The sequence below is a fragment of the Corvus hawaiiensis genome, chromosome 8 (assembly GCF_020740725.1).
Source record: "Corvus hawaiiensis isolate bCorHaw1 chromosome 8, bCorHaw1.pri.cur, whole genome shotgun sequence".
NCBI lineage: Eukaryota > Metazoa > Chordata > Aves > Passeriformes > Corvidae > Corvus > Corvus hawaiiensis.
This window is the reverse complement of record NC_063220.1, coordinates 33,566,580-33,588,051: the sequence shown is the minus strand read 5'-3', so window position 1 is coordinate 33,588,051 and position 21,472 is coordinate 33,566,580. Positions and strand designations below refer to the sequence as shown.

General features: G+C 47.9%; 1 protein-coding gene across 11 annotated transcripts in view; it reads right to left on the bottom strand.

Annotated features, from left to right (window-relative positions):
• The window catches only part of COL13A1 (collagen type XIII alpha 1 chain), a 90,308-nt gene that overhangs the window by 9,426 nt on the left and 59,410 nt on the right, over nt 1-21,472 (bottom strand). For 6 of the 11 annotated variants that reach the window (XM_048311585.1, XM_048311589.1, XM_048311580.1 and 3 more), the window contains 21 exons: nt 20,083-20,115; nt 19,472-19,498; nt 18,779-18,841; nt 16,869-16,922; nt 15,749-15,835; nt 15,228-15,281; nt 14,973-15,017; nt 14,331-14,399; nt 13,720-13,743; nt 13,242-13,295; nt 12,594-12,638; nt 12,153-12,305; nt 11,239-11,337; nt 10,881-10,934; nt 10,032-10,073; nt 9,517-9,543; nt 8,522-8,602; nt 6,153-6,188; nt 3,628-3,681; nt 3,295-3,348; nt 2,507-2,542 (listed from right to left, as the gene is read on the bottom strand). In XM_048311585.1, coding sequence (XP_048167542.1) covers nt 2,507-2,542; nt 3,295-3,348; nt 3,628-3,681; nt 6,153-6,188; nt 8,522-8,602; nt 9,517-9,543; nt 10,032-10,073; nt 10,881-10,934; nt 11,239-11,337; nt 12,153-12,305; nt 12,594-12,638; nt 13,242-13,295; nt 13,720-13,743; nt 14,331-14,399; nt 14,973-15,017; nt 15,228-15,281; nt 15,749-15,835; nt 16,869-16,922; nt 18,779-18,841; nt 19,472-19,498; nt 20,083-20,115 — 1,191 coding nt within the window. The remainder of the gene's footprint in view (nt 1-2,506; nt 2,543-3,294; nt 3,349-3,627; nt 3,682-6,152; nt 6,189-8,521; nt 8,603-9,516; nt 9,544-10,031; nt 10,074-10,880; nt 10,935-11,238; nt 11,338-12,152; nt 12,306-12,593; nt 12,639-13,241; nt 13,296-13,719; nt 13,744-14,330; nt 14,400-14,972; nt 15,018-15,227; nt 15,282-15,748; nt 15,836-16,868; nt 16,923-18,778; nt 18,842-19,471; nt 19,499-20,082; nt 20,116-21,472) is intronic. The other 5 variants (XM_048311582.1, XM_048311583.1, XM_048311584.1 and 2 more) reach the window with 5 other exon arrangements.

The following is a 21,472-nucleotide window of genomic DNA, read 5'->3' as shown; positions in this document are numbered from 1 at the left end:
CACAGGATGGGAAACCACCCCTCTGGCCAGCAGTGTGCCACCTTATCTCAATCTCCAGCTGGCTGGGAAGGTCCCTCTGCCACTGGAGCTCTGGGATAGCACTGAGATGCTTTTTTTATGCCTCTGAATTCCCATTCTCAAAGAAAGTCTCACTCAGGGAACTCTCAGCCAGAGAATGAAGGAAGTATTCAACCCTGAGAATCTGCACAGTCTGGCTGTCCTTTGGGATTCTCTGACTAGCGCTCTCCCAAAAAACCTGTTAGACCAGAGTAGTCCTAGGCAGCACAGCCACAGGGCAGCAACTGGTCCCTGATTCTTAACTAGCAGCACAAGGCAGGGCATAGTGTGGTATTTGTCAGTTACATCCACACCAAATCCTTCTGTCTAACAGGCAATTCTCGAAGCTGCTGAGCATGAAACAGGGAAGGGGCTGCTGCACAGGGAACTGAACTTAGGGTCCTCGTGGGGAGTGTTAAAGGAATTAAGGGATAAAATCAGACAGCACAGGCTGCTGCTTGTTCTTTTAAAAAAAATGTTAAACCCAAAGCTGGCAAGAGAAATGGATTGGAGAGAAGAGGCAATGAGGAGAAGTCACCCAGAACCAAGCACTGGAATGCAGAGGATAATCCAGGAAAAACGCAGCATGGGTTGCTCTGGAGGAAGGAACCAGGAAGAAAGGTGGAAGAGGAGGAAGGGATAAAGGGGACAAAGGTGGACCTATAGGAGCAAGGAAGATACACAAACACACACACACACACACACACAAAAACCCCCACAGGCATTAAAATTACAGCAGGACAAGTTCAGGGTTCACACTTTTTCAGCTGGATTACACAAAATGCTGCCTGTTCCCACTGCCATTAGTGCCACAACCCCAGGCACAGCTACGCTGATCTCCTGCTTCAAGCAGAGAGCAGCAGGAGCATTTCTGGGATTTTAAAAGCCTAGAGGAAAAGAGAGGATTTTGGCAAACTGGGACTTCGGAGTAGGGAGTAAGGGGAAATCCCTGGACAAAGGCTCAGTGGGAAAAGGGTTATTTTCTAAGGTCCCCTAAGATACTGCACTTGCCCATTTACACTCCTGAGTTTCTCACACTTTTCCATTGCAAGCCATGGGCTGCAGTGAGGCAGAGTGCATGCACGCTTCAAGGGGCCAGTCAAACTCCCCACTCATGCTTTCCAACTCATCCTCTACAAGGAGTTGCAATTTCTCCCAGTTTTCACTTGATTTTATGCCAGAGCTCAGAGAAATCCCAGCTAATGAAAGCTAATGAAAGATCCTTTTTTTAACTAAGATACTCAGTTCAAAAACCAACTGAAAAAGTCTAGGAATTAAAAATTACATTTTTTAGAAGCCACACAAGCAAAACAAAAGTGAAAAGGAAGTTAAGAAGCAAAGGCAGAAATGCAATGATCAAAAAAGGGGAGAACTTTGCCATTCCCATGAAACTTGAACCTTTCTCCCCTAGTTTAAGATGCCAGCTGGCTAGTGCTGTCCAAAACTGTCCTGTGCAGAGTAAGGTCAGAAATCCATTGCAGATAGAGGATAGAGAACACTCACTATGCATCAAAAGCAAATCCACATAATGAAATAATCACACGGGCACATGCACTATAAAAAATTACATTTCCAGATAAATTTAGGTGATGCCAGATTCTTATGAATAAAAGGTGTGTGTGACTACATACACTTGTACTCTATTGAACTGCTTGACATTTATACAATTGTAATATTACAGACTCCAATCCAAAAGTCATTTATATTTCTGAATATAAATTATATTCAACCATAGCTCCTAAATGTTTTTATCAAAAAGATTCAGATTCAAAGCCTCAATAGGCAAGAAAACTTGGTGAAAAAGAAGGAGCTTCTCAACATGCACTTCTTAGCAATGTTTACCTTTCTATAACACAGGTGGTACGATGGGAAAGCTGCCATTCTCATTACCGGGTTTGACCCAGCTGTTCACCATCATTTCCATTCAGGACAATGCCTGAGGAGATTTTATGTCTGATTCTTCAAGGCAGGCAAATTTAATTTATGTTTTCCAAACTTCCATCTTCCAAATTCTCTGCAGGATCGTTTGCTAGAAGACAACCTTCTTTTTCATGCTTCAGGGACAATTTCAGAGTACTGAAATAAGATTTGCTGGCTACACCTCAGCTAATTCTCCCAGGAATCCCTACACACATCAGTAAGTAGATAAGCTGGATTTCCTAAAGCACACCATGTTGGCCTAACTCAAGTCCTGTGCTTCAGTGAGAACAGAGGTGTGACAACAATGAACACATTACAAAATCCCTCCTACAGCCTTCAGAGAGATATAGCACAATGCCCCAGGTGATGGAATGAGCTACGGGTATCACCTTCTAAAATGTGTGTAAGGTTACTTGGATGAAGGTCTGGCAAACACATGCTAGCTGCTACAGGTGCTCAGGAGTTAACTGGGATGTCACTGTGTACAGGTGTTAGCAATTAAATACAAGGAGTTCGCCTGGCAACTTACCCGGCCTCCCTTGTCACCAGGTAGACCTTGTAAACCCTGAAATGCATCAACACAAAAAGAAATACTTTAAAAACGAGTAGGTTTCATTGTATTCCCACTACAGAGAAGAATGTGTGCTCAGGAGCTTGGGTTTTTTCCATTTGTACCAATGGCCCTATGTCAAAAACAAAACTTTTCCAGCAGACAACCTTCTCTTCACCTCCATCAGACCATCCAGGTTGCAACAGCACTATTATTACCTTAAGGGCCTTCAGATAAGAAACAAACTAGTTGTGACAATGCAGCAAACTTCGTTTTTTGTGTTAAACAACAAAGCAACTCCATGACTGCATTAGACCAGAGCACCAACACTGGCCCCATTTTGCAAAAAGCAATCCCAGACAGCGGAACTAACCTCACTGAAGGCAGCATTTGTCCCTTCAATGGCAAGACAGGACTCTCCCATACAGCTGGGAGGCAGGCATCCAGGCTGTGAAAGGTAAGGGGAGCTGCTCAAAAGCAGCATTTTGGACTAAGATACACATCCTGGGAGTCCCCCACAGCTTCTTTTGGTAGTTCAAGGATGAAGGTGAATTAACAGTTTCCCTTCAGCCTCCTCCACATCACTCTGAGTCTGCTCTGAAGCTACTCAGCTTCTTCTGTCATTCCCACAGCAAATGAAATCTTTTAACTTTGAGTTACACCTAACTCAGCTGTGACTGCAAACACTGTAATACTGCAGCATCTTCAGCTGTCAACCACAGCAAGGCACAGGCTCTGGAGATAAATCCCTGCTATTCCATACTTACAGGAAGCCCTGCTGGCCCCATTGGTCCTGCAACTCCAGGATCTCCTTTACTGCCCTGAAATGGATATAAAAGAGTAGAAACTGTTAACATTCCTATTCAGTACAAACAGGTAGCAGAACACCATAGAAGAAAAAGCAAAGGATGCATTTCAAAGCACCTGAAAACCCCCAAGGATGAGCTACTCAAATACCAAAGAGGTGCAGCTGAGGGTCTTGTATGCACAAGGAGAGGGCAATTCCAGCTCTGGAAAAGCCTAGAGCTCCCTCCATCCCTCAGAGTTGTTGTATCTTCAGAGAAGTTACAGAGCATCCATCAGTTCTGAAGCAAACTCACCCTTTCTCCTTTTGGTCCTGCTGGTCCCGAAACCCCAATTGGTCCTGGAGTACCCTGCAGTTGTAGGAAGGAAAACACATCAGGACGCTTTTATTCCAGGGTCTCATTAAAGCCAGGAGACACTGCTACTCCCTTAGGAAAAGCACAGCTTGGAAGGACAGTCTGGTGGTGGAAGGCACCTAGCACCACTACAGCTTTCAGTGTTAGTGGCGATGCATTTGAAGTAGTTGGTACAGGCAATTTGAAGAACATTGGAGCTGCTATGTTAGATCACACCAGCAACAACATACAGAGCCTCATTTCTAATTTTGAAGCGCTCTCTTGACAAGTGTTTCACCAAACATTTCTACCAGCTCCACAGACAGGAATTCTTTCTCTCTAGTTTATACCAGACAAGGCTGAAAGCTGTAGCAGAGTAAAGGCCATTTACACATGTGATAAGCAATTTGCTTTTCTTTTTGATTATTTCCTTATTTTCTTTACCCCCCCCCCCGCCCCACCTCAAGTCAGCGTAGTTGAGCGAAATGGAAAGCGTTGGGTCAGTCGTTCATGCAAGCTGACAGACCCCAAGCTGCAGTGCTGAATGCAGGTGTGCACAGGCACAGATGTGAGCTGAGAGGGGTATCCTCCAGTCCCTCTCCTCCCTCTTTGCCATTCATGTCACTCCACCAGGCTCCCAGTCACGCTGACAGGAAAACCCAGTGTTTTTCCTAACCCTTTGACACAGAGGCCATCTCCCACCAGTGTAGAGGGATTCCTTGTAGAACAGGGGCATATGACAACCCTGGGAAGATTGGACAACTCAGGGTTGCTGAGGAAAAGCCCCTGAACTGGCCCCTGGCTGCAGGCAAGCCTGGAAAGCACCTGGCTGCAGGCAGCCCTGAAAGTCCTTGGCAAAGTTATACACTGGTCATCTCCCCCACTGATTAGAGACTGTCTAGAGGCACTGGGGGTGAATCTTTGCAAAAAGTAGATATAAGCTTGCATAGGTAAACAATAAAGGGAGAACAATGCTCAAATCGTATCGGTGTACGTGACGTTACTCTGGCCAGCTCTCCAGCCTCGGTCCCTAAACACCAGCACACCAAACTTCTTTTCTGGTACTCACGAGACTTGCCTGGGTTTTGCGAAATTAATCAAAGAGATCTTTAATGCTGGCAACATGGTGGTTCAGTAATAGTCCCTCTGGCTAAGAGCAGGATTCCGGCGTCTCCAACCCAGACTCCTTGTACAGACTCCTTGAACCCCATAGGTATGGACCTACAATTCCTTCATGGAGCCTCGATAAAGGGATAGTTTTGAGGCACGTTACCTGACTCCTAGGAATAACCAAGGAGCAAGCTTCCCAAATGAGAGAGTCTTTTTCTAAGAGCTTTAAAGCAAAGGGTCTTGCACTTCTTAATGTCAGTCTGCAATCCTTAGTCACTGAAGTAACCCCTCTGATGCGAGCAGGACAGCTCATGCAGATCAGGAGAGCTTTTCAGAGAAGTTAAGGTCTGCAGAATACAAGTGGAAGAGTAGCTCATGCAGCACACAACTTCAGCATGGTGAAGGAAGAGAGAAAAATCAGGCTCTCCTTAGATTCATGCAGCCATGGAAATCTTAATTGCCTGCACTTATACATCATTTAGTGCCATTGAAATCTCCCCTGCACATCTATAAAACTGTATCTATAGCTTCCCCCAAACAAGTGACTGTATAAGCTGCCACTCAGATTCTGTTCAGAAGTCAGAGCAGCTCAAATTATTCCCAGCTATACTGAGGAGGAGAAATTGCTTTTTGTTTTTAAATAGCCAAATGGATTGTACATGGGTGATCTGTGATTTCCCAAGAGGGATTGAAAATATTTGGCTGTTATTTAACAGCTGTTATCCAATAATAGCAGAGTGGCTTGTAGAACCAGGTTTGCATTACTTAGAATCATAGAATGGTTTAGAGTCGGAAGGGACTTTAAAGATCACCTCATTCCAACCCCTTGCCATGGCCAGGGACACCTTCCACTAGGACCAGGTTGCTCCAAGCCTTGTCCAACCTGGCCTTGAACACTTCCAGGGGAGGGGCAGTCACAGCTTCTCTGAGCAGCCTCTGCCAGTGCCTCACAATAAAGAACTTTCTCCTAATATCCAATCTAAACCTGCTCAATCTTTCATTTTGAAGCCATTCCCCCTTGTCCTATGACTACAGTTCCTGATGATGAGTCCCTCTCCCATCTTATGGGGACCAGCAGGTTGGAGATCCCTCAGGATAGAGAACAGGATAACGGAGCATCATGGAACCATGCAGAGGTTTCATTCGTCTTGTTACTGAGACAGAGAGGAACAAGTAGGCTATGAGCCCAGGATCCAGACTCATAACATCAAAGAAGACAAGCGTGTGACATCAATCCTCATTTTAAGTTTAACCCCTCCCAAGCCTGCTGTAATAAAAATATTATTCCTGGTGTAAACAAGACTCAGGTGGAAGACACAGAATGAGTCACAATACTGGGGAGGACGAACATGGGGTAACAGAGAAATGGAACTCACCGGTGGTCCAGGCCTGCCGTCTAAACCTGAAGCACCCTGAACAGACAGGGAGGGTTCACAAAAACAAGGCAGAGGAGAGGGGAGGAGGGTGAGGGGAAAGGAGAGGGGAGGGGAGAGGTGAGTAAAGCAGTGACTTGAGACAAACATATGCTTGCAATTAACAAAAATTAAGATCTCAAGGACAGATGATGGCACTTACAAGCAAACCAACAAAAACATAGAAACACTGAATACATACAATGTTGACCTGCAACTTTCAGATCCTCTTAAGAGTGCAAATTTCCTTCTCTCAATGCCACCAGGAAAGCTCCTGGGGAAGCAGCTGTTCCGTGACAGGTGGCAAAAAGGACAATGTGACAGTGGAGCTGGAATCTGCATTGCCTTTGTGGCAGGCTGGGCAACACAGGTGAGACACAAGGCTCAGATGCCGGTGGTCACCAAAGCATTTACAAGCAGCACAGAACCATCAGCTGTTCAAGTTGCTACCAAGAAACCCAGGGACTGTTGGTGTGCACTGGGTCAGCTGCAGGCTTGCTCCACTCCACATGCAGTTGTTTGGGGGCTTATGAAACAGGTGGCTCATCTCCCCATGTCACCAGTGCAAATTTACACCAGACTGAGATCAAGTGGCACTTTTCTGTCTGCTTGGCTCTTGCCCTGAATTTCCTCATCCATAAGACCTAACAGTGGTTCTCCCCAAGGCCCATCAAGCCCAGTGGCTTGTATGACAGTAGTTGGGAGGGAAAGCTGTGGTAGGATGTAAGTACCAAATACTGAGTTTTCCTCCACTTGAGCATTACAAACTCCAAGGCTACTGCAGACAATCAGGACTGGAATTCCAGCATGATGTCAAGCCCCAAGTCACAGAAAAAGGCAGCAGATCCAGCTTCAGCATTTTACAGTCTGAAATATTTCAGAACCTGCGTGGCACTGCATTTAGTTTGACAGGCTGAAGACACGTTGGATCAGGCTCGGAAATCTTATGAAGAGAGTTCAGTGGCTCTGAAAAAGGATATAAGTTCCACAATATCTGATCTTACTGGCTGTGCTTCCTGGTTGGCCAGCCAATATTGCTGATCCAAATATAAACCATGTCTAAGAGGACACTTCTGGGCCAGTCTTCCCACCTCCACAGCTCAGGAAGAGTGATGGGAAAAGCCAAGGCACCTTTGGACCCCCATGGGGCTCACTAGTGTAGGAGAAGCAACTAGCACATTCCCTGCCCCAAAGATGAGTTGTTGGGATAACTGTTGAGGCATCTTCTGCTCAGACTGTCACAAGGACATCCCTCCCCTGTCCAGATACCCCACAATAAGGAATAACCACTTACACAGAAAACTTCCATTTGCATTTCTCAGGGGACTGGGTTCTGACTTCTCACTGCTTCACTGAGGCACAATCCCACACCCTTTGAGCCTTCCAAAAGCATCACTTTCTCCCCCCTGGCTCTGCCTGGAGCCCCAGGGAATATACTCATGCTGGGCTCACTTAAGCGCCTAGAGTTAGAGGGGATTCATCCAAGCTCTAGAAGGGAACTACTGTTCAGCACAAGTAAAGGAGGAAAACATTTTACAAAGACACGCACATTTCAGCCAAAGTCAGGGACAAGGGATCTGGGTGGTCAAACACAGGACAAGAAAGCCACACAGTACATGAGATGCACTCTGCAGTGTTCGTTCCAGGCAGAACATTTGGCAAAGGGAGAAGGTCTGCTGTGCCACCAGTGCTTTTTATGATATGAGAGAAGTTGGGGGCTGTGGAACAACTGGGTGGGACTAAGTTACCATCAACTCATCATCAGGTTTGTATCTAAAGCTCCTGCAACTTCTCTGTAATACACTGTGCCCCAATTCCTCTCACTAAGCCAAGCAGTGCACTAACACCAGGTTAACGGGACCGAGTTCACACACAGCAGGGACACGCTGGGTCAGGAGGAGCACTGATGCCATGGCAGAAGTGACAGGAATGTTCCAGCTATCCAAGAAGCTGGTTGCATTAACAACAACCACACTTTGTACAAAGCTTAGCCCAGGAGACAAATGGCTGGGGAAGGCATCTCCAGCTTCTGTTTCTGGTCTTGTCCTGAAGTGCAGAGAACATCCAGGAAAGCTACTGCTTGTTTTTCCCAGTCCTGCCAGAAGCAGGAGGAAATAAAGTGATCACTGATCTATTCAACAGATCTAGAAGTTGAAGGCTGTGTACAGAAATTGAGACTTTGAGTTTAAAAAGCAAAGGCACAGTTATTTATAGACCATCTCTTTCTCTGACTTTACATACCAAATCCCCACGTGCGTCTCCTATTGAGGGATCTTTTTACAGCTGATATTAAGTTTGGCTCACAAAGTGCTGCTTGCTTCCTGGATACTTACGGGTAATCCCAGTGGCCCTCTGTCTCCTTTTTCACCCTGGGCACCCTTCTCTCCTTTCACTCCATCAATCCCTGCTTCCCCCTAAAGGAAGGATGAAGCAGAAAATAAACCCACCATAACAGCACTTACATAACAAACATTTCTCCCTTCAGAAGAGGCAGCAGAGTAATGCTTTAGCCCAATTCTCAGCCTAAGCTGAAGAAAACCACTGTCAAATTACCCCTGTGTGAGCACCTGTTTTAACTCAGTGGCAATAAGAGGAGGCTCAGGCCCTGTGGGTAAAGATGTTCAGAGCTCACTATAGTGCTGCTCTCCCTGCTCTTGTTTCTGTATATAAATATAAATAACCAGAAGTTATCTGATGCAGTGGGATTACACTTTAAGATGTGGATCCACTGGAAGTGAATGACAGGTATGTACAAGCTTTGAAGAAAAATCATACAGAAATAATGTTTGGAAAGACTTTTGTAAATGCTAAGGCATCAGTTTCAACACTTCAGAAAAAAATAATTTCAGCTTTCCTTTACCAACTGTGTTTTTTTAAATTCTGTATTATAAACTATGAAGCAATATTAAACAAAATACTCCTTTTTCTTAAATTCAAAATGTAACCCAAAGCTTCCCCCCCCCCCCCCCCCATTCCTGTTCATAAGGCCTTTTAAAACATACCCATCATTTTTAGCACCCAAACAGTGCTGGTGGCCAAATATTAAGGATAATCAGAAGAACTAAAACACTTTGCACATTTTCCAATCTTTGCCCAGAATGTCACCAGAAAGATGCAGCTCTCCTTGTACGTTTCCACTCAACTGTTTTTTGTCCCAAAATGAGAGCTGCTAATCCATTTTCTTCAAGAAAATATCCAGAAGGATTTATCCTCTTACCAACATGGAAGAAAAGTACCACCTGAACACGAGGAAGCTGTTACTAAAAGGAATTCTAGCACCTTGGACAATTTCAGTCACATTTCAGTACGTAATGTTTTGTACCCTTACCTTGGGTCCTGGAACACCCTGAAGACCCTGTATTTGGGATGAGAAACAAGATATAAGTAATGTTTCAGGATGGGCTTTAAGCTCCAGGTATCCCAGTTAAGCCTGCAGTACAAAGGTTTTGCTTTCTGGAGCAGAAACACTCAGCCCAAAAGCCTCTTTATTTGTGTAATGGGCACTTCATGTACTGTTTTCATCTCTAACGAGGAGCCTCTTGCCAAGCACACCCTGGCAGGGGGCCAGGTGTGCTATTAAGACAATTTCTGCAGTTGATCCCTTTAATCCCATCCTGCTACTGTCTTCCTTTCAGCTCAGACTAACATAACCTTTTTTCTTTGCCCTCCCAGCCCACTGTAGCTCTGACCTACTCTGGGGGTGGGCTTGGAAGTGATACTAAGCATGTTCCCCTTTCAACACTGCAGTGGTTCTGTCTCCTCCACACAGAATCCTCCCCAGCCACAGCCTGCTCTAATCCCATTCCCAGTGCCTTGCTCCTCAGGTGTATCACTCAAACTTACTGGAGGTCCTGGAGGGCCTTGGGGTCCAGGGGGCCCAGATATCTAGAAAGCAATGCAAGAGGAGTCACCATCAATGTGCTGCCCTCAGGGGCAAAGTGGGGCTGCTCAGAGGGGAGACAGGGCACAGGGTGCAGCAGAGCTCTTCCACCAGGCTGGGAAACCTAGACTCCCCCTAAGGACTGCATTAGGAAGCAGCAGCAATCCCAGACAGAGTAGCTGGGAAGCAGCAGCAGGACTCTGCGGAAGGTTATGCAGCAGTTGCCAATATCTAAAAGGAGGGAAAGCAGTGAGGTTTTTTCCCAAAGAAAGGTCCACTTCCACTACTCTACCACCATTCCTACAAGGACCTATAGGGTCAAGGAATAGAAGAGAGGAAAGAAGGCATCTGGTTCCACATGTGTCAATAGCCTGTGGGACTCCTTGCTGCAAGCCATTCCAAAGCTAGGGGTGAGCTTTGAGGGGAGAATGAGCAAATTCAAGAACTCTAAAATCTATTGAAAAAAAAAAAAAGAAAATACATAGTATATATACACATGCAAATAATTGCTAGGAAATCCATTTACTGCAAATACTAGGGAAAATATTTGTTATGTTTTCCAAGCTCTTCTCTTCTTCCCTAGGCATTCCTTATTGACTAGTGATTGTAAGATAGGTTGTTCTTGTGTCAGGAAAAGGAGGGCATCAGGAGTCAGAGGTAGCTGGCGATCCAGTCCCACAGCACAAGGCTTGCTGTCCTCAGTGAAGGGGTGTCACCAGAGGGTGGAGGGTGCCTGTTTCCAGCAGCACTGCCGCCAGATTGTCCCTCCCCTACTGCCGAGATCACGAAGGAACACAAGAAAGGTGACCTACCAATTCTCCTGGATTTCCTTTGTCTCCATGATCCCCAGGCTCACCCTTCTCTCCCTGCACACAACAGCAGAGTCTGTCACCACCGGCTGTGCTCTGGAGTCTCCCTCCATTGAAGCTGCCTGTGAACCACCCATTGCTGGCAAGCAGCAGCTCCCCCGGGAGAAGTGGGAACAGACCATGTGGTTCATATTCCCTGCCTACTGCTGGAGGCCTGACAGACATTGTGACACCTAACAAAGGGGTAGGGCTCTGAGGCTCCAGGGCACTCAGCATTTTGGAAAACAAGCCCTTGTATGCTGCTCTATGCTATTTTCTCTTTACCAAGCAGGAAAGAGCAGCCTGTCTTTTCCATTCTTACTGTCAATCCTGGAAGTCCAATAGGACCTGGCAATCCTGATGGTCCTGGTATCCCTTGGTCACCTCGTTCGCCTTTCTCTCCAGTGGGGCCATCTAGACCCTATAGATCAAGAAAGATTTGTGGAGTTTTTGCATGACTAAGTCAGGTAGACATACAAGACATCACTGCAAGAGCCAAGACTAGCTCTGGTCATCCCAAGAGTACTCTGAAAACCCTGGGCATCCACCAGGTATCCAGGGAAATGCAGGGCATCACTAGTATTGAAAGTGGAGGTACAAATGGCTGAACATCCTCCTGTCACTACAGATGTACCAGTTCCCAGAGTGGGGATGGGGTACTGCTTTCCTGCCTCCAAGTTCTGCTCAGGGTTATGCAGTTTGCTGGAGTCCATGCTAGGAACCACTCCCCACAGCCAGCTGTTGAGACAGCAGGAGTTTCATCCTGGTAATCTCAGAGAGAGGCAGGAAGCTGTTGCATAAAACCCCCTTGAGCAGTGCTGGGGACACAGAAGCAGTGACAGACTGAAGCTGGGAGGCTGGGCACTCTGCCCCAGTTAGTGGCCAGGTTGTGAGGGGTTACCCCATGCAGCTGCCCTCCCAGGAGGGGGTGTGGTGGTGCCTCAGCCTCCCAGCTCACGGTCAGGCCTGCTCACTTCCAGCAGCGTTTCAGTGCCAGCAAGACACCAGGCAGCAAGCTGAGGAACGGACATGGTGCCCACAGAGCAGGGCAGGCACCTGGGGACAGCCACTCCAGCAAGAGGACATCATGTGCCAGGAAGCCAGGACCTCCCATATTGTGACACTTCACGCAGCAACACCCACCTTGCAGGGGCGCTCAGGTATCCAAGGAGTCCTGGGGCCTTGCCCCAAAACCTGGGTGGCCACCAGTACTCAGAGAGGTTTTGATTTACTCACCGGTGAGCCCGCTTGTCCTGGATCTCCCTTATCGCCCTTTTCTCCTCTGACCCCGATATGGCCTGGCTCTCCCTTCATTCCAGGAGGTCCATCCTTTCCTGGCAGTCCGTGAGGGCCAGGGGGGCCCATTTCTCCAGGCTTGCCACGTGGTCCCTAAATGAAATTTGCACAACATAAAGTGAAACATTTACAGATCAGAGTAAGGCTACTCCTGCCTGGCCCAGAGCCTCTTGCACTGCTCATCCTTTCCCTCATGGTTATGCCCTTTGGAGACAGGACAAAGTAGCGTTGCCATGACAAATGTTAGGACATTGATAAACCATTAATGCTCCTTTTTGTGAAGCAAAACACTTTTTTCCCTGTGGGAAAAGCAACCGTGCAATGTCAGTGACAGAAATGACTCCAGGTAAGACTTCTGAAGGGAGGAGCATCGTGCCTTACCTTTTCTCCATCGTGGCCTGGAGGACCTGGCAACCCAATTTCACCCTGAAACACAGAATCATTACTTTGTCAGTTTGAAAGCAGCTATTCTGACTCCTCCTGTGGGGCACTGTGATGAAGAAGGGCAGGCATTGCAGAAACAGCCTGCATGGACCACTCACAGGGAAAAAAAAGCATGAAAAATCCAGGGTTTTTTCTGTAATCAAAAAAAAATAAAGCATGGAAACCCCTGGTTTTTTTCTGTATTCATAGAATTAAAAAAAAAAAAACAAAACAGAAAGACCAACATGGAAACCCCTGTTGAAACATTACATTATGTGACTGCCTGAGAATTTTCCCAGTCTTGTTGATCCTGACTGCCAGCTCACAGCCCCAGTGCTGTAATATAGTCCCCAACCAACACAACCCTTCAGTTTGGTTCCCACAAGCTGCTTCCTGAAGGGGAGGGCAAGTAGAAAGGAACCTTCATCTCTAAGATTAGGCATTATCATTGTGGGAAAAGAGATTTTCAGGATATTGTGTGTGAGGAGGAGTGGCAGAGGCCAGCAGGACAGTCTGATAGTGCTGGACAGGAAGTATGGGAGATCTGGGAAGAGTCGTGGGTGGAAATTTTGCCTGAGGTCTGCAAGTGCTGAACTGAGACAGTACCTTCTGTCCTGGTGGCCCTGGAGGTCCAGCCACCCCTGGACGTCCTGGGGGTCCCTAGATAAAGAAAAAAATTATTTTCATATTTTCAACACCGTTTGTGTTTTGAAACCAAACACCTCTCCTGAGTTTAAGGGGAAATCACTAAGGAATATTTCAAGGGATTCCTAAAATCATATTTTGTTGGCAAGATGAACAATGGAGAGCCCTGAGAGTTGCTCATCCCTGCTCCTTCTGAGCACTCCCTGTTCTAAGCAGCATGTACTACCTCTTAAAGCAGAGCGATGAAAGTCCTGATTAGAATTCAAGTGCCCAAGATCAGAAGGCAAGATGAGCTCTTCTTTCAGCTGTCAGCTGCCCCAGCTTTAGCTCCCAATGGCAAAGGCGAAGTGTTTTAGCTGCACCTAAATTGTCAGGCCATCTGCTTAGGATGGACACATGGCTACTTGTGTAAAACCCCATAGCAAAGACAGGAACTCACCATCAAGGCCAAAGTTCGTATTTCCTAGGAAAAAAAAGTGAAAAAAATAAAATTAAAATAAAAAAAGAAAACAGCCTCTGGAAAACTAAGCTTTTTCCTGGAGATGGCTTATTCTCCACTAATGTAACACTGGCCCAAATGAGCACGGAGCCTACAAAATTAGTAAGAGAAAAAAACCAAACAAACAATAACCACACTCTGAGTCCCACAGAGCTGTTATTCTACAATTTCTCCTTTTTCCCAGTGGAACCCAGGCCAGCCCGGAGCTGGGCACAGCCACCCGTTCACTGCACTTCATCTGCACATGCTTGCAAGGAAGCTTTGGTGACTTTATTCACCACCCACCCCACGCCATGGGCCACTCCCAAGGGGGTTCATGTGACCTCTCTGTCAACCAGTATGGATACATCAGCCCAGCCAGGTGCGCAGGTATTTACCAAAACACTACAGGCAGGGAGCTGTGGGATGAAGGGGACTATGGCACAACCAAGTGCTTCCCTTTGCGGCTGGCGCAGAGGAAGCAGATCTACATTGTTCACAGCTGTCTGTGCCCCTGGGAAACAGTAAAGCACCCAGCAGTCACCTCACAGGACAGGAGGGCAGCTGCTCACCTGGAGAGCTTCACTGATGTTCCCATCATAGTCCATAATTTCATCCTTCCCAGGCTCTCCTTTGGGGCCCTGAAAAATACCAGGTTTTTAGCCAGGGGCTGGGATTGCCCTTCCCTTGGGGTGCTCGGAGCTGTGGCTCACTCTGAAAAAAGGGACTCAGAAGGGTCCATTTCATAAGTGTCCAGTTTTTCATTTATTAAAGAAAGCCTCTGCAATGCAGCAAATTCTACAGAATTGTAGCCAGCCCAGCTCAGATCACCATGTCGTGACCATCAAAGCTGGCAGTCTGGAAAGAGGTGAAGTTGAGGCCAGCAGCCAGGAACTGGATTGTTTGACCAACCCATGAACATGCACCAACCCTCTTGTTGCTCTTTTCTCGTAGGTCAAGGGCCTGAGTCCAGACTGGGATGTCCAAACCCACCTCCTCCTATGAATGAGCCACTCTGAGATGGCTTGGGAGACTTTGTTTCCTCTAATGTGGGGGTGAGGGTTTGGAGTGGAGAAATAGCCTGTCGCAAACTTAGCCACTGCCCAGCTATGAGCACAGTGACAGCAAGACCCAATCTGGACTGTCAGTGTGGTCCCACTATCCTTAGACCCCTCTGACGGGCCAAAACTCTTTGTTAGTGGAGGAACACCTACCCTTGGGCCCATGGGTCCCTGGTCTCCCGGTGAACCACGTTCCCCCTGAAACAGGAAGATCACAATTTTAGCAAAGCCTATCCCTACACTTGCATGAACTCCAGGAATCATCCTCTGCTGGTTCTCTGAAACAGTCTGGGCTAGACAGCTTGATTTAAAATTCTCCTTTTCAGCTAAGTTTTGTACACATAGGAACAAATCTGCAGCTACTGAACCTTGGAACCTGGAGGTGGGTTGTGCAGAAGCACCCCATACCTTTTCTCCCTGTGATCCTGCAGCACCAGGCTGACCAATGTCACCAGCTTCTCCCTGACAGGAAGAGAAAGGGAAAGGGATGGGTCTGTATTGTGTTGAGAGGATGCAACTCCACTGCTGGCTTCTCACTTCCAGGAAGAAGAACTACAGAACTGCACCATCCAAGCACCCCTCCTGTGCCACCTTCTCCTCAGGTAGCCCAAATCTCCTGCCACAACTGCCCACCACTCACCCTTCTGTTCCACCCAGGGCAGAGGGAGTGTTCAGACTGGTTTCTCACAGAGCCTAGAGGGGAGTTATTTGAGAACAAGAAGGGCATTTTCCTTCCAAAAACAGTTCACAAATTCTCTCACCTGCAGCATATGGAACAACAGTACTAAAACACTCTGTAGAACCTGATATCCCTCCAGCAGGTAATCACAGGTGGGCACAGATGAATACAACCTTTGCTCCTTCCTATACACCTTGTGCTGGGCACAGTCCCTCAAAACACACAACTCCGTGAAGGAAAAATCACTCACCTTTGGTCCAGGGGGTCCAGGCAGACCTGGAGGGCCAGGTTCTCCTTTAGCTCCCACCAAGGCATTCTCAGCAATTCCCTTCTCTCCCTGTTTGCAAAGAAGGGTAAGCCGTAAGTCTCAGCTCAGACTCTGCATCTCTGTAATTTCATTTGCCAAAATACTGGCTTAGAGAGACGTGGCCCAAAACAAGGTCCATCAGCTGGACTCTTGATAGCCCAGAGAGGCACTGCTCCAGGAGCAGCAGCTGGCCAGGAACAGGACAGTACGGTCCTGCCTGAGGGTCCTTGCGTAGCCCTGCCAGCAGCCACAGCCACGCTCATCCCTTCAGCTGCAGCACGGCACTTACTCCCCAGGGCAACACAAGGCTGCCTGTGGACAAACCTCATCCCCCAGCCTCCCTTTGAACACTGTGTTCTTCTATTGTTGAAACTGAGCTAATTAAACCACCTGATGACGGCTTCTTTTGGAATGTCTCCCTCTGGAGCTGTAATCATCAGCCACTCAGCCCTGCACACCATGCACACCAAGAGTACATAATAAGGCAGTAACAGGAAAGCTTTGTCACTGAACCCTCATCCCTTCCTGAAATGGCCACTGGCATTCACTGCACTGTCCCCTTTCCCAAAGAAAAAGCAAGTCTGATTTGAAAGGTGTGATTTCTATCTGAAAATCTCAGATAAATCAGGGAAAAAGCCAGTTTTAGGGCTTATCTTTTTGTGACCTGCCTTGGGTCTCTCTGAGCACAAAGCTACTCCTCCAATTCACAGCACAGTAGTGCAGCTCCCCAAAAGCCCCTCTTCTCATCACCCATGGATCTTAGAACAGGAAGGAGGCTGAAATGCCATGTTACATCTGAGGCCATGCTTTTAAAGGGGAACTACTGGAACATGATTCTGTGGTCAATCTCCCCCTCACTACATGAGGGCACACAATTCCTCACAAAGAGGCATCTTTTTGTGTGCCTCCCTCACATCCCTGTCTGGGGATGACATTCAGCTGAGCAGAACATACTGCCACAGCTAGCAGTGTGTGAGCTGTGCACAGGAGGGAGGGAGGAAAAGGAGTGAGAGTGGCCCCACCCAAAAAAAGAAAAAAAAATAAAATCAGGAAACAGACAAACCTTTGGGCCAGGAAGTCCAGGAAGGCCAGGGTCACCAGCTTGTCCCTTCTCACCCTGTTGGCAAAACAGACATGGTCAAGGCTGACTCTGCAGGCTCTCCATCCTGGAGGAGTAGCAAAAGGGTGAGCTGCTCCTGGTTTCACACTCTCTCTCCTTCCCTAGGGATTTTATTTTGGGCACAGACAAGGCATCCTCCATGAGCAGTACCAGCTCAAGACATTACACGTTTTTGCCCATCCTTTTGACTATCTCTGCACATCACTGCCAGTTCTCTCCAAAGCAAGGTGAGCGGGCAAGGGATCCAGGGACACCCCTGTGCATCTTCCTTATCCCTCTGGTCTGCTAAACTCTTTTCCCTGTCACTTCTTCTGCACAGGCTTTCCCTGATCCATATACCCACAGAAGCTGTTGCCGAGGGCGAATTTTAGTTGGAGTGAAGGACTTTCTCCATGCCCTGCTCCTCTTCCCTAGCTCCAAATCCCAGACTCATTATGCTCTTAAAAAAACGCAAGCAGTGCAGTGTCTCAGCTGGCAGCCAAGCTCTGTGATACACACTGGTCATGAAAAGCAGTGACAACAGGAGTGGCAAAAATGGCAAAGACAGCAGCTGATGATACAAGATGATGCCTGGTGAGCTGCAGGCTGAGCTGTGTGAGGCACCATGGAGCATGGAGGATGCCACAGGCAGTGAGCAATGGAGAGCATCTGGCATTCCTTTGGTGAAGTGGCTTTGCTCAGCTCACCATGACAGCGGGGCTATATTTTGAATATTGGAACTCAATTACTGGTCTTTATGTTGAAGTTAAGTTCTCTTCAGACCATTCCATATAGCTGCTAAACTCATGGTTTCCAGGTACAGTGTCCTGTTTGGGAGTCTGCATTTTTCCAGGACAGTGAGAAATATTGGAGGTTTCTGCTACCCTGAAGAAACGTTTCAAACGCATCAGCAGGGGAAGGGGTGTTCTTAGCCGCTACCCCCACAGCTCCAAGACTCAGCAACTTGTACAGATTACAGAGAACAATTCAAACCCTCTTTCCCCCCACAGGTGCCCAGCTCTCTCCACAAAGGCTCCTGGAGCCAAGCTACTGGGCTGCAGAGGCTGGTGCTGCTCATCAGAGCTCAAGGGCACGCATCTGACATGCAGGGGACTTGCATCAATGCTCCAGGAACAGACATGCACAGGTGGCTCCCTGGAAAATAATTAACTAGCAGCAATCTTTTTGTCAGGCAATTCTAGAGTGCAGTGCCCCCCTTCTCCAAGGTAATTTGGTTTCCAGCCACCTGTAAGACCCCCCTGTCTGAGCCTTCTTTCCCTGCCAAAGCATGCACATTGCTAAATTAATGCTTCTCTCCCTGGAAAGAGGGAAAACATTTTCAGGACCTCATACCCAATGAAAAGGTTTGGCATTGGGGGTTTTTGTAAAGGTGTAATTCCTATAATAAGGAATAATCCTGTCCCAGGCCTCTGTGAATCCCTGATTCCGCCTTGGTATCCCACTCTTCATTCAAGGACTCTTTTGAATACACATCCATAAGAGCTACTGAAAACATCCTGTGATGCCAGAACTACGGTGCAAAGCAGTGGATTTCTTGAGGAAGGAGGTCAGATTACTGAATCCCTGTTTAGGGTGTTATTTCTGGAGTCAAGAGATGCAGCACTGTCCTTAATCGTTCCCAGGACAAGGCTACATCCCAGGCATCTCATGCTGCCCTGCCTGCCACCAGCCCCCCACCTCCTGCAAGCAGGAACACGCAAACACACTTCACCAAGGGGGCAAGAGCCAGCAAAGGACACATAATCCCCCGCAAGCATGATAATGCAACACACGGAAGCTCCCGGCAGCTCCCGCTCGCAGGGAACACAGCACAGCGCTACCAGGACACCCAGCCCAAACACACAATGTCCTACCCGCTGCCCCCTCTTCCCTGGCAAACCTGGGGGGCCCATCCTCCCTGGGACTCCAGGATCTCCCTTCGTGGGGAAAAAAAGAGACAGAGAACATGTCTGTTATATGGCTGTCACATGCTGTAACATAACCCAGCGAGCCTCAAACAAGAGCAGCCAGCTGCTCTGAAACCAAGCCGGCTGCTCCGGGATGGAGAGGCATGGGGCACTCACACACCATGCCTGCCTCAGGAACTCAAACCAGGTCACGCTACACTGAGGTGGGGACACTGTGCAGAGCAGTTGATACACTGCACGGCGGAAGAGCCCTCTGCAGGGACATGGGAAGGCTTCTGGGGGCACAGAAGTATGGGAGGCAGAAAGGGGACAAGGGAAGGGGCAGAGGGAACCTACTTGCTAAGCACAGTGTGCTGTGCGTATCTCATGGAGTAGGGAGGAAAGGAGGAAGGCAGCTGGAAGGTTCCCATTGACACAGACACAAGCAGGAGGATGGAAATACTTGCAGTATGGTCCCTCTCTCACTTGGTATCACTGTATCCTACTACCATTTTGCTTAGAGTGGCAGGTGCCACTAGGGCCTGGATTCAGGCACTGGCAAGTACGCAGACATTCCTCAGCTCCCTCAGCTGATCAGGAAGGGAAAAATACACAAACCAACCAGAAGTGCAGGCTCAGAGCAAAGCCCTGTGAGAGTACCTTTTCTCCTGGAGTCCCAGGCTCGCCCTGGTGAGAAAGAGACAGGAAAATAAGGTGAAAAACCAGGAGGAGAGAGTACAAATCCTCCTAGGGCTATCAGAGTGGGGAAAACAACATTGATCTATGGGGGCCTTGACCTGGTAAGTAAGGGCATCACAGTGCTTCAGTTGCATATTTTTGTGCCTGAAACTTCTTTTATCTTCACTAGCCAGCTCCCAGACTGCTCTAAGAAACCAGCAGACCTCAGACTCGTGGCTTCTATAGAACAGAGCAACGACCTTGCAGTATGTCAGGATGTTTACCAGACACAGAGGAGCATAGGAAGACAAGACTCATCTGCTGGCACAAAGGAATTTGCCGCTCCTTGCTCTGTTTTCACAGGAGAAGAGCAAGGCTGCAGGTGCAGCTGGGGGAGGCTGTGACGGTACTAGTTCACCAGACTCGCTGCCAGGTAGCAGGAGTGAGGCTGGAGACAGGTGTAGCACCTCCGCCAAAGCCACGGCAGTTCTGATATTCCCCTTTAGTGGGAGCTGTACGACCATTTTCTAGCACCTTGCGTTCTCCCAGCTCCAGCCCGCGTCCAACTCAAGGCATTGCAGCGTAAAACTGACCTTCATCCCTGCGGTGGCCAACCCAGGAGCGCCCTGGCAGAGAGGGGAGAGACAGGAACATCTTGTTTGAAATTAATCGGACATACATTTTTAAAAAAGCAAAACAGTATCAGTCAGGTGAAACTGAAAATGCGAAAATCTTTTCCTTTCCACCACTCAGAAGTAATGCTGTAACACCACACAGCACACGTCTTCATTCCCTGAGCAGTTGTTCACCTGTGGCAGTGGCTCTGGGTTCCAGAAAGCTCTTCCAAAGGCAGGCATCATGAGCACAACCCACTCGAGACAGCTGGATTTCCACCCCCACCCCCACCGTCCCTGGTTTTAGTCCCGCAAGTGAAGCAAAGGCCAACAAGCAGAACAGGGTCAAATAACTGAGGAATGCAAAGACAGACCAAGGACCAAACCCCCACTTCAAGGCTAGAGCCCAGATACCTCAGCTCAAGCATCCCAAGAAAAGCCAGCTTGTATCCCAGAGCCTTGGAGTATTCCCCCTCATTCTGTTTTTATCACAGAAGACAAACCCTGCAATAAAATGCTTTCAGGAGAGCTCTGAAGCCAGACACCTTAGGGGAGAAAACAGACCTCCGAGCACTGCAATTCAGGTGTCATTCCGCAGCGCAGAGCAAGCCACCACCATGGGACTGCGGAGTCCAGGCTGCCCTGTCATCCGAGACAGGTGCCTCAGAGCCTCAGGAGACAGCTGCTCCCACAGGGACTGTCACATTTCCCTTGACAGTTTTTGCTGATGCAAAATGCAGGTTGTCCCCGTCAACCATCCTCTGAAATCTCTGTATACCCTGTGTTAGTATTAGTTAGGCCCTAGTTAGAAAAGGTTCAGTTGAAAAAGCAAATATGGGGGATAAACTAAGGAGAGGGGAGGGAGTGAAGTGGTATTAGAAGTTGGGAAATGTAAAGGGTTGGGATGTAGTACATGAGGCAGTGAGGAGGACTGGGAGCCAAGTTCAAAGTGAAAAGAGTTTGGAAAAGTTCAAACAAGAAGGAGTGGGGAGCCAGAGAGCAGCAGGATCATACCTCTCAGCTTTCTGAAACAGAAATCGGGGACAAAAGCTAAAAAACACAAGGACAGAAGATGGAGATCAGGGATTCTATGCAATAAATGGGGGGGAAAAAGCATTCCAGATCGTCTCAGGATCAGTAGGTTTTAGTGAATACAGGCTAGAGTCATGAAAGGGATAACATGCAGTAAGTGGCTTTGGTTAGGCCTTCGTGGTGCCTTGGGATGCCTGTTCCTCATTTTTCAGCCTTCGAACAGCAGTCAACACAGATCATGTTATTTTTTAGTATTTACCCTTAAAATGCAATCCACAGACATGCAGGGTTGCTCACACACTGACCCTGATTCATCGCTGCATTAGTCCAGGTTCAC